The 18,796-nt window shown below is 36.5% G+C and overlaps 1 protein-coding gene across 1 annotated transcript in view; it reads right to left on the bottom strand.

The window, feature by feature from the left end:
* LOC104620533 (vacuolar protein sorting-associated protein 13B-like) overlaps positions 1 to 18,796 on the bottom strand; it is a gene marked incomplete at its 3' end in the record, with an annotated part of 109,198 nt that overhangs the window by 26,251 nt on the left and 64,151 nt on the right. The window contains exons 7-13 of the mRNA XM_010286784.1: positions 16,853 to 17,121; positions 14,108 to 14,203; positions 13,645 to 13,767; positions 11,958 to 12,095; positions 10,488 to 10,575; positions 4,821 to 5,012; positions 4,028 to 4,197 (exon numbers count right to left, since the gene is read on the bottom strand). Of these exons, the coding sequence (XP_010285086.1) occupies positions 4,028 to 4,197; positions 4,821 to 5,012; positions 10,488 to 10,575; positions 11,958 to 12,095; positions 13,645 to 13,767; positions 14,108 to 14,203; positions 16,853 to 17,121 (1,076 nt within the window). The remainder of the gene's footprint in view (positions 1 to 4,027; positions 4,198 to 4,820; positions 5,013 to 10,487; positions 10,576 to 11,957; positions 12,096 to 13,644; positions 13,768 to 14,107; positions 14,204 to 16,852; positions 17,122 to 18,796) is intronic.

Raw genomic sequence — 18,796 nt, 5'->3', positions numbered from 1 at the left:
CTCTCCCCTTCGTCCGGGGCGGGGGGGGGAGTGAGACAGCAGCTGGGTGAGCATGTGACAGCTGGCCAAGGTCAACCCACTACAAGAATAGGCAAAGTCAAAACATTTTGTTCTATAAAATATTTGCTTACAATTTTATCACTCCAAAGCACTATTACCATACAAAACTCATACTGAGCTAATCTTTACACTGTCATATATTATGTATTCACAGTCATGCCAGACATCTCAGGAAAAGGAGATGCCATTCCAAAAAAAATTATCATAATTTTACACATCCAACTATATTTTTCATAGTATCCATTAAAGTGAAGTAATGCATCTAGTAAAGAAAGACATGGTCATACTAGAAGTTCAGCTGAGGGCTACCGAAGTGGTTAGGGGATCAGAGCACATAAGCTCTCTTGCAGCAGAGTCTGAGACAACTGGAGTCATTCAGCCTGGAGAAGACCAAAAGGAGATCCTATTGCTGTCTACTGCTGCCTACTGGGAGGGTACAGAGGAGAGCCAGACTCTTGTCAAAGGTGTACTGAGGGGATGAGTGGCAACAGAAACAAGCTGAAACACAGGCAATTCCAAGAAGGTGTATGTGAAAGTTTTTTATGGAATCTCTGTCCTTGGAGATAATTCAGCACTTTGACTGGACAACCCCTGAAGCAACCTACTCTACTAGGGCTTGCTTTGAGCTGGATGTTGGACTCCTGGAGATCTTCTTCAGCAATCTCTTCCAATCCAAATTACTCTATTAATCTCATATCAAAATGGGATAATAAGTTCATATATGTATGACTTCCAATTTAAAAGTCAAAATTATTATTATTTTAAATAGGCTTGGTTTCATTCAGGAAACAAAATTAAACTTGAAGTAAATAAATAACCAAAAAGTTCACTTGAATTCCACTTGTGTGCCTCAAGCCTACCCAAACATGGGGCTGTTCTCCCATTATAAAAATACCATATGCCCATGCCCATACGGTGAAATGCACCACAATCGATTGGGCTATTCCAGGCTGAAAGGAAATACTGCTTCCCATTAGGCACCTGGTAATGTCCCATTTTCTAATTTTAGTGGCTTCTGAATGTATCCTAATGCATCAAGAGGTAACAGATTTGTCACTAGTTCACTCAGTTGAGACAGCTTAACTGAAAAGATAAGCAGTCAAAATTGAAGAAAAAGATACACACTCCTTAAGCACAATCACCGAATAAATGGCACATGCTTGAAATTTTATGTATGTTCCAGCCTAGAGACTAGTGATCCAAGTGAAATATTAATGGATATGTCATTGTGTGTATTTCACTTCATCAATGAAAATGGTTATACAAGCACACTTTAAGAAATGCCATAAAGTAACTTTGTCTTTTGTCCTCTTGCATACAATCTTACATGCTGAAAATAAGCATATTCTGTAAGAAAATACAGCACAAGTTAGACAGTGCTCCCCTAGTTAGCACATATCTATTACATCAAGATAATTTAACATCATTGTGACTTCCATCATGTAATATCACTCAAATCCATCTCTGGAAAAAAAAAAAAAGTAATAAACTTCTTCAAATGGTTGTCACCTTTCTTACACATAAACGCTTCACAAATACTAGTAAGGTTACTTTCACAACACCTTCAGAATATACAATTTCATCTCCATTTTAAACAAAAAATTAACATTGAAAAGAAAGGCTGATACAAAATAGTTCACTAATTCTGGAAGTCCATTTGAATGCCCATTTTCAAACATTTAGCAAAGTACTTCACAAATAAAATCATAGAATCATACAATGGTTTGGTTTGGAAGGGACCTTAAAGACCATCTACTTCCAACTCCCCCGCCATGGGCAGGGACACCTTCCACCAGACCACGTTGCTCAAAGCCTTGAACACTTCCACAGATGGGGCAACCACAAGTTCTCTGAGCTACCTCTGCCACTGTCTCACCACACCCATTGTGAACAATTTCTTCGTTATATCTAAATCTAAATCTACTCTCTTTCAGTTTAAAGCCATTACCCTTTTTCCTATGACTACAGGCCCTGCTAAGAAGTCCCTCTCCAGATTTCATGTAGGCCCTCTTCAGGTCCTGGAAGGCTGCAATAAGGTCTCCCTCGAGCCTTCCCTTCTCCAGGCTGAACAACCCCAACTCTTTCAGCCTGTCCTCATAGGAGAGGCGTTCAGCCCTCTGATCATCTTCATGGCCCTCCTCTGGACTTGCTCCAACAGACCCATGTCCTCCTTTTGTTGGGGGCTCCAGAGCTGGACAGAGGACTCCAGGTGGGGTCTCAGTAGAACAACATAATCACTTCCCTTCACCTTCTGGACACGCTTCTTTGGATGCGCCGCACGATACAGGTGGCTTTCTGTGCTGCAAGCACATGTTGCCAAGTCATGTTGAGCTTCTCATCAACCAATAGCCCCAAGTCCTTCTCCTCAGGGCTGTTCTCAATGCATTCTCTGCCAGCTGTATTTGTGCTTGGGATTGCCCTGACCCATGTGCAGGACCTTGCACTTGGCCTTGTTGAACTTGATGAGGTTTGCACAGGCCCTCTCAAACCTGTCAAGGTCCCTCTGGATGGCATCTCTTCCCTCCAGCGTGTCAACCGCACCATATAGCTTGGTGTTGTTCGTAAACTTGCCAAGGGTGGACACGATCCCACTGTCCATGTCGCCAAAGATGTTAAACAGCACCAGTCCCAATACTGACCCCTGAGGACACCACTCGTCGCTGGTCTCCACTTGACCATCGAGCCATTGACTGCAACTCTTTCAGTGCTACCATCCAGCCAATTTCTTATGCACCAAGTGGTCCATCCATCAAATGCATCTCTCTCCAATTTAAAGACAAGGATGTCATGCGGGACAGTGTCAAATGGTTTGCACAAGTCCAGGTAGATGATGTCACTCATTCTTCCCTTATCCACCAATGCTGTAACCCCATCACAGAAGGCCACCAAATTTGCCAGGCACTAGTTGCCCTTAGTGAAGCCATGCTGGCTGTCACCAATCACATCCTTATTTTCCATGTGCCTCACCATAGTTTCCAGGAGGATCTGCTCCATGATCTTGCTGGGCACATAAGTGAGACTGACTTAAGTTAAAAGCCTAACTACCATTGCTTTAAATGGAACCATAGATACTGAGAACTTCTGCAAAATACATCCCACTAAAAATGCTCATCCTCAAGTACAAGGAACATGTATTTAGTGTGCGTTTGTGCAAAGCACATTGAAAGTGGGAAATTCCTAGAAACTGCACTCAGTCAAGAACTGGGTTGGAATTATTACCTCTTCTTCCCGTCCCTTCCCTTAGCCATAAAACACCTTCCAGCCTCTGCTGCAAGAGGTAAACCTACTGCAAGTCTTCAATAAAAAGCACTGATTCATCACTACGGTGCTTCAGTTTTGTGCACCTAGGAAGGAGTCCTGTAGGAATAAAACTAGTACAGCATTCTTTAGCTGGAGTTATACTACATAGATCACAAGATAAAATAAATTCAGGCTGTTTGGAGATTTCGTTTCTGGCGCTCTGAGCTAGTCACTCAGCAGCCAAACACTCAGTAACAGCCAAAGTCCTGCTGGCATCCTGGTTGACACTAGCACGCACACACTGCGTGTTACTGTTAATTTCTGTTAACATCTATGAAGTCTCTACTAAGCCTATGTATTCAAAAATTTCAGAAATGACCAAGTTTGTGAAAACCTGCGTGGCAAAATGACAACAGGTACTGTTCTGATCAAAAGGCTTCCATAAAAAACTTCAAGTTGGAGCTACTTCTTTTTAATCTGCTTGAAGATTTAAAATCTTTTTTCTTCCACATTCTTTTTTCCTAACAGTACATGACACCTTTAGTTTACAAGTCTAGTTAGTCACCGCACACACCACTCGGGTATCTGAAGTGAAGGCTCATGGGCACCAAACTCACTTGGAACTCAGTAATACACCCAGCACATGGAATAACAGCCCAGTGAGAAAATTTCTACGTAATAGCACATGCTAATATAGAGAACTGGATAAATATCTCTGTATACATACCTTCTCACCCATGATTACAGGCATTAAGTGGTCTAGTAAATTGAATTCTGCCACGGGGATTATAATTGTACACTTAAGAATTGTGAATGTTGTGAGTCGAGTGGGAATGTATTCCTCCAATGACGCTATTTCTTCTGAGCTTGGCATAGTTCTATTTCCATCCATAATATCTACAATAGATCAAGATTACATATGTTTGACTGAAATACGTAAAATATCTCCTACAGTCACCGTTTCAAAAATGGTTAGGGACTAGCAAAAAATTAAGGCCTCCCTTCCTCCTCTCCCCCCCCGCTTCATAGTTAACAACTTTATTCCACACTGTTTTTACCTAAGGCTAAATGCAGTCATAACTGGATTTTACTTACTTCAACATCTGTACAGCTCTTTCTCAGAAACTCATCTTAACAGTTTACGATAGCTTGTTTTCAAGCGATTTTATCCTGTATAACTATTACTTCAAACTAATAAATACACATCAACAGTGATACTTCCTTCTCTTAGACTCCAAAATTACGCTAGAGTTGTCAATGAAATAGTCATCCTTACTCAACAAGAGGCTTGCAATTGAAATGAATAGCCTCCTAGGTGCCTAAAATTATCTCAGAGGTATATCCAACACTGATGGGTATATTGCAATTAATTTTGTCTTTATTTTAAATTTTACTCCTTCAACTCACAAAATCCCCTGACAGATTTGGAGTTTAACTATTTGGAAGTCACATCTTCAAGAGCACTGAATTTGGTCTGGTTTAATTCTGGTATATTTGCATATACGCAAACAGGAGCAAACCTGGCTTAGTTCTGCTGTATGGCTCATATTCATGTTCTAGAGCACAAACTATCATTTTCATTATCCGGTGTACTGCACTGCTATCCAATCGAAGATTGAGTGGGCCCACAATCAGGCTTTTTGTAGACATCTCTTGAATATTTCCAAAATCTTCACTCTTTACTGAAGAAAGGTCTTGTTGATTCCCAGAAACTACAATAAGTTTTATAAATAACAACAAGAAGTTTTATAAATAACAACAAGAAGTTTTATAAATAACAACAAGAAGTTTTATAAATAACAACAAGAAGTTTTATAAATAACAGCAAATTACACAAAACAACTGGACATAATAAAATTTATCATCTACTTTCGTTTCAAATCCTGTAATCACAGACTTATAAATACACAGAAAATATAACAATGCAAATCAAACACATAAATATACTGTGACTAGTTTAACATGTTTAAACAAACATTATTGCTGTTTAATGCAGAGTAAACAGGGCAAGATTCTACCTTGTCTCCAGTTACAGCACAGCTTAGGAACCTTTCCATTAACTTTGTATCTCTCAAGCTTAGGAGTCTTATGGAGGTGTCCAAACAACCTCCAAACTTCTGTAGCAACTTAACCCCGGGTGCCAGTGACAGCTGTGCTGTTCAAAATTTTCTACAGTTTATCACAAAGATTTCCATCCCAAACAATCCAGGAAAAGGTGTGCTGCGAAGAAACTACAGATATGGGCCCTTGAAGTGCTAGCTGCTGGTACACAGACTAGAAGAGAGGCGAGAATCACACTCACTTGTGTTGTCATAAACCAGACTGACCCTTCCTTCCATTCACTGATGAGCTAAAGCATGGGCAGAGAGAATGAAAACTTCTTTAATCATTATGTCTCAGACCACTTTTAGAAGGACCACCACAAAGATAAAAGGGTGGTTTAGTCTCTGCATCCAAAAGATCTATATAACCTTTGTGCTCAGAACAGCAACTAGTGTATGAATTAAAGTATAGTTATCATTTTTACGATCTAGATGTAAGGTAATGAGGTAGACACTGCACACAGACTACTCATCAGCTATCAAACAGTAGGACCACATTTCTCTAAACATACTTCTTGGAAAATCATCAGTTAAGTACGGAAATTTCAGAAGCTTAAGTTTTTCTGTTACATAGGACTTGTAAAAAAAATACCCTCAGCCCTCTAACATACTTAGTTTGCAGAATTTCATTCGTTTCTAATAAATCATCACTTTGACAGTATCTTCATTGCTTTGACGCAAGCACTAAACATTAAACGTCTTGCTAACCATTACACAAATGAACAGTCTGATAAAATAAGAATCAAGATTAAATGCATTCTGAAAGCACTTAACCTATAAAAATGAAAACGTTCTGAGGTAGAATGGTACGACAACAGTTTAATTCATTCAGTAAATCTGGACAGCGCACACTCCTTCGATAGTACTGTACTCTGCAATCCACCTAGTCAAAGCTGTGATGAACAGGAAAGCCAGGAAGCATGCAGCCATTGCCATCAACTTCACCTTGGTTTCCACAACTTAACACATCTGCAATTGCAGAGCTGTCCGCTCGATATGTTCTCCTTGTACTCATGACCAAGTCAAAAAGGCTGTGTAAGCAGTTGATTTCCATGATGATCCTTTTCAAGAGCAACATTTTTCAAGTGATTTCCAAGCTCTTATCCAATGCAGATCTTGCACTCCTACTTAATGCAAGATAGATCCCATTCCTTCCTCTTTTCACCCATCTGCCTGGATGCAAATCAACCCGTTTCCTTGCATAAATCTAATAACCTCTTGCCTTTCTGTTATGGTTACAAACTAAACACACCTGTAGAGGACTATGACCCAAAAACCACAGAAAAACCTGACCATTCCAAATTCTCATTATACCATCTTCCTCAGCGATACAATCTGTCTGTACTAACATAAATGGCAAGAGAAACTCGGCTTGTGAGACCAGGCAGTGAGAGCTTTGTCAAAGAGATGTAGGATCTGTGCATTTCTGAGTAGCTGAGGCTTTGCGGTTAAGCAGCCTGGCACAGTGCGCTCCATAACTTCAAGGCAAATCTTACCTTTAAACCAACTAGAAAAAAGAACATTTTATTTCTGGTTGCCCAAGAGGAACCTAGTCGTCTTTCATCCTCCAAGGGAACATGCCCTTTTCCCTCCCTCCTTTACTGTACTCATTCGAAACGGTCTTTTTAATGGGGGAATTGAGCTTGGGGGAGAAGGAAGGATATGGGTTTTTCCCCTCATGTTTAAATCATACTCTATAAAATATTCTTGCTTCTAAGCACTGGTGGGGAAAAGGTCCCTGAATAAACGGAGACTATGCCGAACTTAACACAGAGCTGGCCTAGTGCTCTGTAGTCCTTTACAGGACTATGTACTCAGCAGAAGAAATAACTTTGTCCCTGTAAGCCCAACAGAAGTTGATGGCAAGAGCATTTATAGTCTCTGCTTCCCCTCGTGTTTTGTTTACCATTTCTGAGGGGAAAAAAAAGAAAAGAAAAAGACAGAAAGATATGCCTTATAAAATCTATTCAAATCTTCAGGTGGAACTCGTTACAACCTTTTTAATAAATCCTGAAAAAGACTTTTTTTCAAAAGCCAGCATACAGCCTGCTGTCAGGGTATGCCTTATTTAATATGCAGTTAATACGCATCTTTGTCCTTCCAATTCTACACAGTATCCAGTTCAGATGAACACTATTAGCAAGTGTAAAAAAACCAAACACAACCATAACCTCACATGAAAAATACCAAGGCCAAAAGCCTTTGGAAGTAATAACAGCTTACCTTTTCAAAAAGAAAAAAGAATCATTTGTATATATTGTATGTATATGAATAATATACTGAAGTGACAAACCACTTTCTGGAATAGTTCCATTTAATTCTAACTAAGTGCAAAGAGAATGAGATAGAAAACCTAGTGGTTCTACAGAAGTAGGTGATCACAGGTTACTTTTCATACTTCGCAGATTCATAAAGGAAAATAATTTCTCATCGCCTACTACTCAGTTCTCCATAAACAATATGTCTAATTCTACCTGACCACACACACAAAAAAAAAATCTTAAAATGAGACTGCTGCATAATAAACTTGCCACCAGGATAGATAGGTACACATTATAAACAAAACATAACTTCAAAAGTACACACCATTAGGTCTGTAAGTCACGCAAATCAGTGATCAGGGAACCGATACACTACACAACATGTCAGGGAAATTACCGTTTTGTATAGAAATACAAAGCCAAAAAAAGAAAAATTAAGTTGGAAGGGAAGGACAGGCAGAATTTCAAAACAAGACTACTGTGTGCTACTATCTATCCTGTTTTCATTCAGAATACTAGAAGTGATTAATGCATTTCTTTAAGTGACAGACAAAACTCCTGAGGTTAATGTTATCCATGAGGCACTTGCAGTTTAATCAGTAATGGTATGCTTTGGGAAAGGTTAAAGGGGCAAAGAAGGTGTCAAACCAAAATTGCCTTGACAGATAAAAATCTTACAGCCACAGTAACTGCCTCCTACAACTTAAAGTTGGGTTAGGTTTTTTAGGGGAAGGTGGTATGCACTGATTGTAACTAGAAATATAGTTAACAATGTCAAAACAAGAAATACTAGAATGTAAACTTTTACATAAATACTTCAATATAAACACCACATATTAGAAATATAGCAAGTTTTATATTGTTACCAATACGCTGAGGTATTTATACCTTCATTTTAAATTAAAGCATTTACACCTATTTGTTCATGTTCTATCTAATAATTACATACTTGACTCACAATATGGAAAAATTAGCTAGAAAATAACTAGCAGAAAGAAATGGCACACTTGCTTTTCTGAGGACCAAAATTATTTGAAAATTTAAGGTTTTAAGTTTTTAATTCTAGAGCTATAACAACCATTTAAATCACTAATTTAAAAATTAATTATTTCACTCTTTTATATAGTCAGGTAGCTGAAATTAGAGGAGTAAATTGAAATAGAAGCACACAGGAAGACTGGACAGGAAGCCAAGCTACATTTTGTGATGTGTTTTCCTGGTGACTGACGCAGGAAATAAAAGTCAAAGCCCTGAAAAAGCAAACTGAAAGAAATAGAAGAGAAGCTGAGGAGAGGAAAAGGTAGTCAGAAAACATCAGTAGCCTGGCCTTCAGTAAAAAAAAAGTGTTTCTGAGTTCAGCAGTTTCTGAAAAGGGTTAGCTACAGTCAGAAAAAGACGTCATTAAATTCCTCGTACATTCAGATAAACAAGACAAAATATGCCGCAAAAATAAATTTTTCCTCATAATCAAATAATCTGTGCATATTTAAATTTCTATACCAAAAATAAGAAAGGAGATAAAGCTTATCCTAGGTCTTCAACTTCTCTACGTAAAAGTTCTGCATGCAATTAAACAGTTATTTCTTTATTAAAGACAGAAGTAGACTGCAGTAAAAGCTTGACTTCATGTACATTTTCTGTGTACTCTGAGTGTGATGTGAAGCTGAGAAGGGACAGATTCAGAGCCAGGAAAGAGCTGTTAAATTACCTAGTATACATCCCTGTACTATCAAAGGCCATGGCATCATTTATTTTGTTTTATAAGCTTTGCATGATCCAACCTCCAACCAACCTGGAAGTTTTTCTTTCTTACTTCTTTTATACTTAATGTCCAACAAGCCCAGAAAATAAAAATATTAGGAGTTGAGTCTTCTCTTACGTAGAAACAAAAGCTTGCAAAAAACCCCAAATGAGTTGGACTAGGTAGTAAGGACAGATAAATGTTTGGTCACAAAATAGAGAGAAGTTCCCAACAGATGTCCATAGAAATAGTATTCATGATAATAAATGCAGATAGGGAAGAAAGCATTATTTAGGCAATAAAACTGCAGAGCAGCAGCTATAGATGATAATCTTCCCAGGTGTGGGGGGGTGGGAACCACATCCAAATTCATAGAACATCTGTATAAAAATATATACATATTACCTACTGATACTGTAACTCCTTTGTCCTGGATTTTGTGACACAAAAGTAGATATACTTACTGCATTGCATTCACTGTATTGTCTTAAGATTCAGAAAAGAATTTATAAGAAACTCAAAAATTACTCAGAATTAACCAATGTCTATGTGTACATCATCTAGGCTAATATTTGCCACAAAATTGTTCCGATATGTCTATTTAAAGACTAATTCTCTGCACTAACTCTCATCCCTGCATTTTTCTTCATAGGAGAAAATGACAGTCCTTCTCATCTTCTGCATCAAGTAGATGATCATCTTCATTCTTCAGAGTTTCTCAAAAGATTTTTTTTTTTCTCAAAGTCAACAATGACAACAACTTTTAAAAAAAGACGTCATACTTTATGAACTCCATCACTGCTACAAGAGAATTATTTTCAGTTTAGCATCTGAAATAAAACTATGAAAGATATCATTGTGATTATTGGGGGGGTGGGGGTGGGGTGGGGAGAGAGAGGAAGAACAGCAACAATCAACAGCTTACCAAAACAGCTAACCTCAAAAACATCAATGAAGATGAAACCATTTTAACTATAAACCTGATGGTAAATCCAACATAAGTTAAGAGGACAACTGGTCAAGGACCAGATGGGCATGAAAAGTCTTTGTTTCTATTATATAACAAGGTAAACAAAGAGGTACCTTTGCCACTAGTGCTTTCCATTGTGTACAAGTAATCCATGTAGAAAGCCCCAAACCTCTGCATTCCAGCTATCTCTGTGTACGTCTCCTACCAACAAAGCAAAGCAAACAAAGAAAGCGTTGTATAAGGAAAGAATCTTGAGATTACCAACTGATAGGTTGGTATGAGAGAGATATATTCATGTTTGGATTTGTGCATCAACACACGGAAAGGCTTATCAAAACAAAGGACAGAGGTTATCCCAAAGAATTCACTTATCTGATAGGTAATGTAACTTCTATTTGAGGCCACACAAAGGCACATCCATAATTCCAGTAGACATGTGGACCAATTCATCAATAACATCTAGTTAATTAGTACCTTTAATGGAGCAAATATTCTTCACTTGACCTCTTGCATCCAACAGATCTGCCTAATTAAATACACTGAAAACTGAAGCTCATTACTTAAATAAAAAAGCCAGAATGAATACAGAAGTTTTATCTTTAAACAGTAGGAAACTTAATAAGACTTCATGCCATCATTGAGATGTATACATAATCCATTATTACACAGCAAGTTTGCTTCCCCTCTTGCCAAAAAATAGGCAAACCGTAAAAGCATCAAAAACAGGCTGAGGAAAGTGTGTTTTAGTTTTAGGCTTTATTCTATGGCAAATGTTTGAATATGTATAAGTACTTGTGATTTCACTAATTAATTCCATTTTTTTTATTGGATTCTTCAGGGTTACAATTCATCGGTACTACTGAAAAGGTGAAAATAGCAAGATGTAAAATTAAAAGAAATGAGATAGATTCAAAATTGTAAATGGCTTGCCTGTAGAATGACACAGAGCATAGAACTCCACCTATGGACACACCTGGAAGGGACCACCTTGGTCACCACATCCAGTCTTTAATAATTGCAGACAGTCAGGGAATAAAGTTTTACTGATCAACTTAAAACAGAGACTATTGGTGACTGAAAATTTGTCTCTATCAAAGGCAGAATAAGCAAGACTCCCTCTGAGCAGACAAATACAGCACAAAGACAATGAGATAAACATTGGCCATGATCTGGTTTCCAAGAGAGCACTTCTTAATTTGAAGACCATGAACTTACTGGTTGGGATTAAAGAAGTATGTGCTAGTAAAGCTTGACCTTTTGCTAGCATTCTCTCATATCTCTGTTTTTCTCTGCAGGTGTTCTGTAGTTAGTGCTTTTGGAAACGACGGTATTAATTCAGCTTTTGGGGCAGGAGAGGAGTTTGACGTTTCTTTTGGACACCTTTTTGTTACTTTTTTCTTTTTTTGTTTTAACACAAACAGGTTTACTGGGGGCAGGGGTGGCCATCTGCAAACTAAAATTCAGTTAAACATAACAAAGTAATGGAAATCGGTCCTCTAATAGTACACAGATCTAAACAATCACTAGAAATCCATTAGAGAGCTTTAGAATTTTTTTTTGTAAGAAAAAGGTAGTTCTCTGACCTTATGGTGAGCTGCATCCAGTATAAATTCTGCACGAATACTATTATTTTCTGGACTTCTGTAATCAAACAGTGAATTGGTAAGGTATGTCATCCCTTTTGCACTCAAGTTTTCTCCACAATTGAAGAAATAGGCCTCCTTCATGACGTAGTAGAAAATAATAAGGCAATGGAGAAAAAAAAAATATAGTCAAGTTAACAGAGAAGTTTCAATTCTGTCACAACACACTAATGACATGGTAGCATCCCTCAAAAGCATATGAAAGAGGGCACCTCAGCTCCAATTACATATTTCATTATGAATGAAGTTAAGACCATTAAAATTATTTTATTCAAATAACCTGTCCACTCCCTCCCCAGTTTCAAGCTAATAAAAATGGCCTGAGCTAGTGAATATTATACAACCCATGATACAGAATGACCAGATTGCTACCTTACCACTGTTCTCTATTCATCTAGATTTTTAGATGCCTTCTCCATATCTCAAACCCTCTATCCTTCTGAAAATCAACACAACTTTTCCATTAAGAGTTATTCTTCTAAAAGGGTTATTTATATGAGATTGAGAATAGATGGTTGGGAAAAAATCAATCACATACAAAGCTGGAACATGTACGAAAGGCACAAAGTCCCAACTAACAGTCTATCCATTGCAGCACACCAGTCAGGTATTACAGAGGATTGTGTCCCACCACACCTCTGTAATCCCAACAATGTCATACTCTACAGCTGCGTGAGGATACCTAATTCTTCTTTGTTTTCTGTGCTGCATGCATTTGTATACAAACGCTTGAGATGGATGCCAAGCCATGCTGCTCTCACAGGGGAAGTATAAGAACTTGCACCACTGTACCTATCATAGTACAGTATATAATCATTTTCCAAATAAGGAGATACTTGACATTAATACAGTCACTTTGTATTTTCTTTCACATTCTTAATTTTTCTCCTTAAAATACTTCCTAAGACTTCACAGAGCACTAATATCAAGTTAACAGGTCTGTTGTTGGCTGCGGTATTTGTTTTTATTTAAACATAGATAATAATTGCTGTTCTCCAGTACTTTAGGGCATTATTCTATCTATAGTTCCACCAAAAATCCTCATTATTGAATTTAGAATTTCATGCACCACTTCATTAAATATTTTAAGAGTAGTTCATATGGATATCTGATTTTGCCTTATTAAGCAATTCAAGCTTTGAGTCTATTTAAAATATAAAAATTAATACTGTTTTACTCCTTCACTTGATACTGCTCTCATCAACCTTACTGAAGAATGAGCCAACACACTCATTTAACATTTGAGCCACACCCCTGTTATCTTCAGCATACAGTGTTCCCATTTCTTCCCTTCCAATCTTTTGTTGACTTAACTACTTTCAAAGGTTTTCAACTGTGTTTTAATTTATTATACAAGATCAAACTATGCAGACATACATAATGATGGCTGGTAGTGGAATTGTCAAAAAAAAAAAAAAAGCCTTAAGTTTTGCAGCTTCTCACTCTTAGGTATTTCTCTTTCCAACTGTAAGGAATTGACATTGAGTTCTATATTCCAGTGACACATTCAAAAGACTTAAATCACAATTGGCAACAGCAGCCTTTCCAATTCTTGCAATCAAATAATTTAATAAAGCATACCAGAATTGCTTATTCAGCAAGTCAACTGATATTTCAAGATACTCACTTCATCACTCCTATTCATGTTCTCTTCGAAGTCTTTAATTCCCATAATTCCTTTAAGGCACATAGCTTGGCAACCAACAAAACCTATCTGGCAATCAAAGAAAAGTTCACCTTTCAGAAGGACCTAGTAAAGAAAAAAGTTATATTTTGAATAAGAATTGTACTCCATGAGACACAGAAAAGGTGGAGAAAAGTGAACTAAAATATGTTTACATTCATATATTTAGAGCTTTAATAAATAGCAAGTTAATCAAACAGAGCACTTAGAAGGAAGGGATTACTGTCTGATCACTAAAGCACTAGAAATTTAAGATAACTTCCAGCTACATGATTATTATAATAAACACATCCATTATAACAGAATATGAAAAAAAAAGTGATAAAATAATTTCAAAATATTTTATTAGTAACTATTTCCTACAGTATTTATAATGGATCAAAAAAAATTGTCAATGGAAAATTACCTCAACTGTGGTTCCTTCTTGTTCCCAGCATATAACTTCTTTGGATTTTACTTTCTGAGGGCTGTAATAACTAGTTTCAGCTTGCATGTCAGTGAGCTATGAAACAATAGGATAAACACCTTATATAAGTCAATATTAGTATTAAGCAGCAGTAACATCATTAATATACAGAACTGATGAAGACAAATTGAACTATGGGCCAAAATTTATTAACAAGCAGGAAGCAGGTGCAGTCAAACAGCTGTAACACATTATCTGCATTAGAACTTCTCAAACTCAACTTCTGGTTGAAGTATGCCATAACAGAAAGTTTTAAATCCACTACAGTATTTTTAGTTTGCTTATCTAAAGAGAAACTATGCAAAAAGATGAAACAGATACACAGCTGCATTGCTAACATAATATCAGATTATCTTACAAATTGCTGTAAAAATCCACAAATACATTATTTATTCTTCCCAGAAAATAAACAGCATGATAATATTAAAGAAACATTTTGATTATAACCATACTAATTTTTGTTTCTTGTCCTGGTAATTGAGAGAAATGTGCATTTATATTTTTTGCACGATTTTGATATAAAACTTTAAAGTGGTGAAACACATATGCTCAGGTTAAAAAGCATATAACTGGCAGCTAAGAAAAAGGAGAAAATAGGCACAAAATAGTGAAGGTGTCATGTTTTGCATTAAAAAATACTTGTTTATGTTAAGCAGCTTAAATAGTTCAATTTCTAATTTTTTATATGAAAATATCCACAAGCTTTCATTATTTAAGAGTGGATACACATGGATGTTGTTTCAAATTAAGATTTTGTAATCCAAATGCCCAAGAAAATTGGATTAAAAAAATAAATCACTGATCACCCTTCAGCTGTGTGCAATTACTGCAGAGGAAAAGCAATTAATTGATTAAAAGAACTCAGACATTACAAGAATCATTTTCACCATTATTAGAAAACGCTACATTTAATTTGGCATGATTTTTAGCTGGAATGATATCAACTGCTCAGAATGCTAATGCAGAAACTTGACCTTATTTTTTAACCAAAATATGAACCACAAATTAATTCCATACATTCTTTGCATGCAAGCCGAACAATGAATTCTGTTTTCCTCCTAACTGTCACCATATTAGTATCACACATCACTTCACTTTTAAAGTTTATAGAATGTAAGATGTTAGATTTTAAGTAGTTTTTATCACTTCCTAAACAAAATGCGTAAGCTTGCCAATGAAACATTAGGAAAGCCCAATGCAGCAAATCTTGTTCAAAAAAAGAAGTTCATATTCTTCTTAATGTTTTTGTTCACATGAGGAAAGAGCACACAAAATTACCACTGTATGACAACGCACTAAAGAAAGAAGATGCTGAGCTGTGATAAAATGAGGAATTTGAGTTTTGATTGGTTCTTTGTTTTTTTTAAGTGGTATCCCAGGGATATAACTAAACGAGGAAGCAAAGATTATCCATTATTTATTTTTAGCCTTTTTTTTTTTAATGAAGTTTGAAGCAGATTGACACAAAAGAACATTACTGAATGTTTGTTGATACTTTATGTCCTCAAATTTTGCAACCAAATTTGCCAGGAGACTGAAGGCTTAGAACATTAACTTCCCCACAAAATACCTGCAGCTCCCACTTCCCAAAGTCACTTTGTCTCTTCCAACAGCTGCCGAGCAGCTAAATGCTCTGCAACACTACCAAACAAAAACAGCTAAGGGAAAGTAGCCATGACGCCTCTCAGAACATTCTCTTGTGCACAGATGACAAGTCAAATGGGCAGAAAAGGGACAGGGAGATGTTGATGCTATTGAGTGCATTATCAGGCACATAAACATTACATGAGGGTTATGAACGTACAGCAGTTCACCTGAAAGGCTCAAAGTCATAAAAATCAACCTTAGTTATTCTGCTGCTTATAGAAATAGTATTATTTCCCGTTCTGAAGAGTTCTGGCCTTGATTTAATACGTGTTTAATCATAAAACCAAGAGCCATTTTCTATTATAGTTATGCACATAGAATTGCTTGCATATAGTTTGGCATGTGTTAAAAGTATTGTGTTATTCAGAACCTTAACTTTTAATTTCTGTCAGTACATCTCAATATCTTATTCAGACTCTCCATATTCCCCTCTGCAAGCTTACAAAAGAAACAGAAAGACGACGAGCAACTATTTTGAGATTTGTTTACAGAAAATACTCAAATCTTTCCGTACATACATAGTTTATAGCTCAGAGTATATGTGTAATTTATCCTTTGTTTCTTTAATTCAATTCCAACCCATGGAAAATAATTTCAACGTTATCCATTTAAATTTATATTTGTACATATTACAGTTTAAAAAAGAAAAAAGCATACAGGCAATTCACAAGCTATATGAAGCTAAAGCTTTTTTATGAAGAAATATATTTATATTAACATTAGATGGATAGAATACTGCAGTAAATATTCATAGAAAGCCTTTTAAGCTTTTTCTCCCACCAAAAAACATTAATCTAAGCAAGTGGTTTCCCTTTAAGATTAAAACATTCACACCCAAATTCTAGATCAAATGCAGTAAAACACCTCACGTTGCAATTAACAATATATTATGATGCAAGAACATCATACATACTTTCCTGTTATGCAGTAATATAATATTCCTTGTCTCAAATCCAAGAGTATACAAGCACTCAGATGATCTTCATGCACTTTCTCAGCAAGCCAAGTAAATCATATACAACCCAGAGAAATATTTACCTTAAAAGTCACTGTTGCCTTTGTACAGTAAAACCCAATTGAAATAATAGGATCCTTGAGGGATTGAGATTTCTGCTGATGTAGCATTGTTCCATCACCAATTCCACTAGAATCATTCTCTTCATCATCATAACTCACAATAGCAGGAACAAAAGACCAAGCCCAAGAAACCCATCCTTGTTGTTGGTCATCATCGTGTTGCAAATAAGGATCTTGATTAATATACTGTGTAGGATATTGCATTACTGGGCTTGTTTCATCTTCTGCGCCTTTTAAAACAAAAATTAAGTCAAATTGCAAATCAACTGTGCTTGAAAATTCATCTATTATCCTGAAAATTATAATATGTGAAATTTATCTAGGACAGCTTCCACATATCCAGTGGTATTGGTTTATAATGATAGAAAGTAAGTAGAAATTTTCAATTTCTGGATATAAGCTTTCAAACACTTGTTTGATTCCTTAACACTTACCTCCAAAAAAAATATTAAGCGTCTTTGCAATAGTTTTATTATCACACATTTGCAGCAACACCAGAATTTGTCATCTATACCACACACTTTCAAGACTTCTTCCATTAAAGCCCCTCTGAAGTTGCAAATTAAGCCCTACGAAATGATGATATATTATTATCTTGTAGCTTTCAATTTTAAAATGAAATTAAAAAGGATTTCAATTGAAAAAGCTATAAGGTGGTAAATATAAATACAGCACAGATCAAAAAATTAAGGTTGAAAGCCTCCTTTGTTTAAAAGTCTTTTCAAAGAATTCAAAGATCCAAGTTAATCTACACTCAAAAAAGCTGGTATGCCACCTGCCAGTGGAAAAAAAAAAAAAGTTGGTCTTTTGTCAAAAAATATTAAGAGATAGCATACCGAAAAAAACAAGGATTTCCCCAAAGATACACGATCCAAATGGGTAAGTAACACTGTCCCTGTACAAACAGCACAATTATCTTAGCCTATCTTGCTTCATCACCACTCTGTATGGGACTCCCGAGGGGTATTAACTATTTCAGAATTACCATAGGTAGTACACGATGCAGAACCGTTCCCACAGGGGAACAATATTGACTGTATTATTTAACTGAAATAGATATAATCCATTCTATTTACTTATTTTTAAACTCGGAGATCCCACTCTTACAAGTTTTAGGGCTTTTAGTCTTTAGTCTAATTATTTATACATTTGTGCAATGGGAGAGAGCATAAGAAAAACCACTCATGAGAGTCCTCTGCCTATGCTTAGAGGCGAGGACACCTCCTTGCACAACGGCAGTGCAAGCTTCCTTCTTGCTCTCTTTACAAAACAGTGTCAGAGATCAGCTTTCAATCCAAATTTAAGTTCTGAAACACAGGAAACAGAAGAGGTGCACATAAAGTCTTGGAAACAGCCAAGAGGCGTAACTGTCAGAGGTAGATGGAAAGAGAATTGATATGAAGCATGACTTCAAGAGTTTCGCTCAGGCTGTTGCTGGCAAGCACAGAATAAATGGTGGAAGATCTGCCAAAAGACAAAAAAGTCTGGAGGTGTAGGACCTGGGTCATGCATAACAGTCTACAAAACCATAAAATTCAGCCATCGTTTAGCATACCTCTTGCTGCAGTATGTGTATACACAGAGACAACAGTAAAAGATGCCAAATAACAGTTTGGTTTATAGTATTTATTAATATTTTGGAAACCATTAAAATAAGACGGAAGAGTACCTAGACTAAAATTGTGGTATCTATATACTGAGAGAGAAGACAGAAAAAGAGGAAGATACACCTATCTTCTATCACAGAATTAAAACTACTACAACCATTATGTAATCAAGTCAAACTTTGGAACAAAGGCACATCAGCCTAGTAAGCAACTCACAACATCCTCTAAACACTTCAAAGCATAAATGTAATGTAAATTCCTTTATAACAAGTAATGCATGAAGGGGAAAGTCGTTCTG

The sequence above is a fragment of the Phaethon lepturus genome, unplaced genomic scaffold (assembly GCF_000687285.1).
Source record: "Phaethon lepturus isolate BGI_N335 unplaced genomic scaffold, ASM68728v1 scaffold11645, whole genome shotgun sequence".
Classification (NCBI taxonomy): domain Eukaryota; kingdom Metazoa; phylum Chordata; class Aves; order Phaethontiformes; family Phaethontidae; genus Phaethon; species Phaethon lepturus.
The sequence above is the reverse complement of the archived record's forward strand: the minus strand, read 5'-3'. Positions and strand labels throughout refer to the sequence as shown.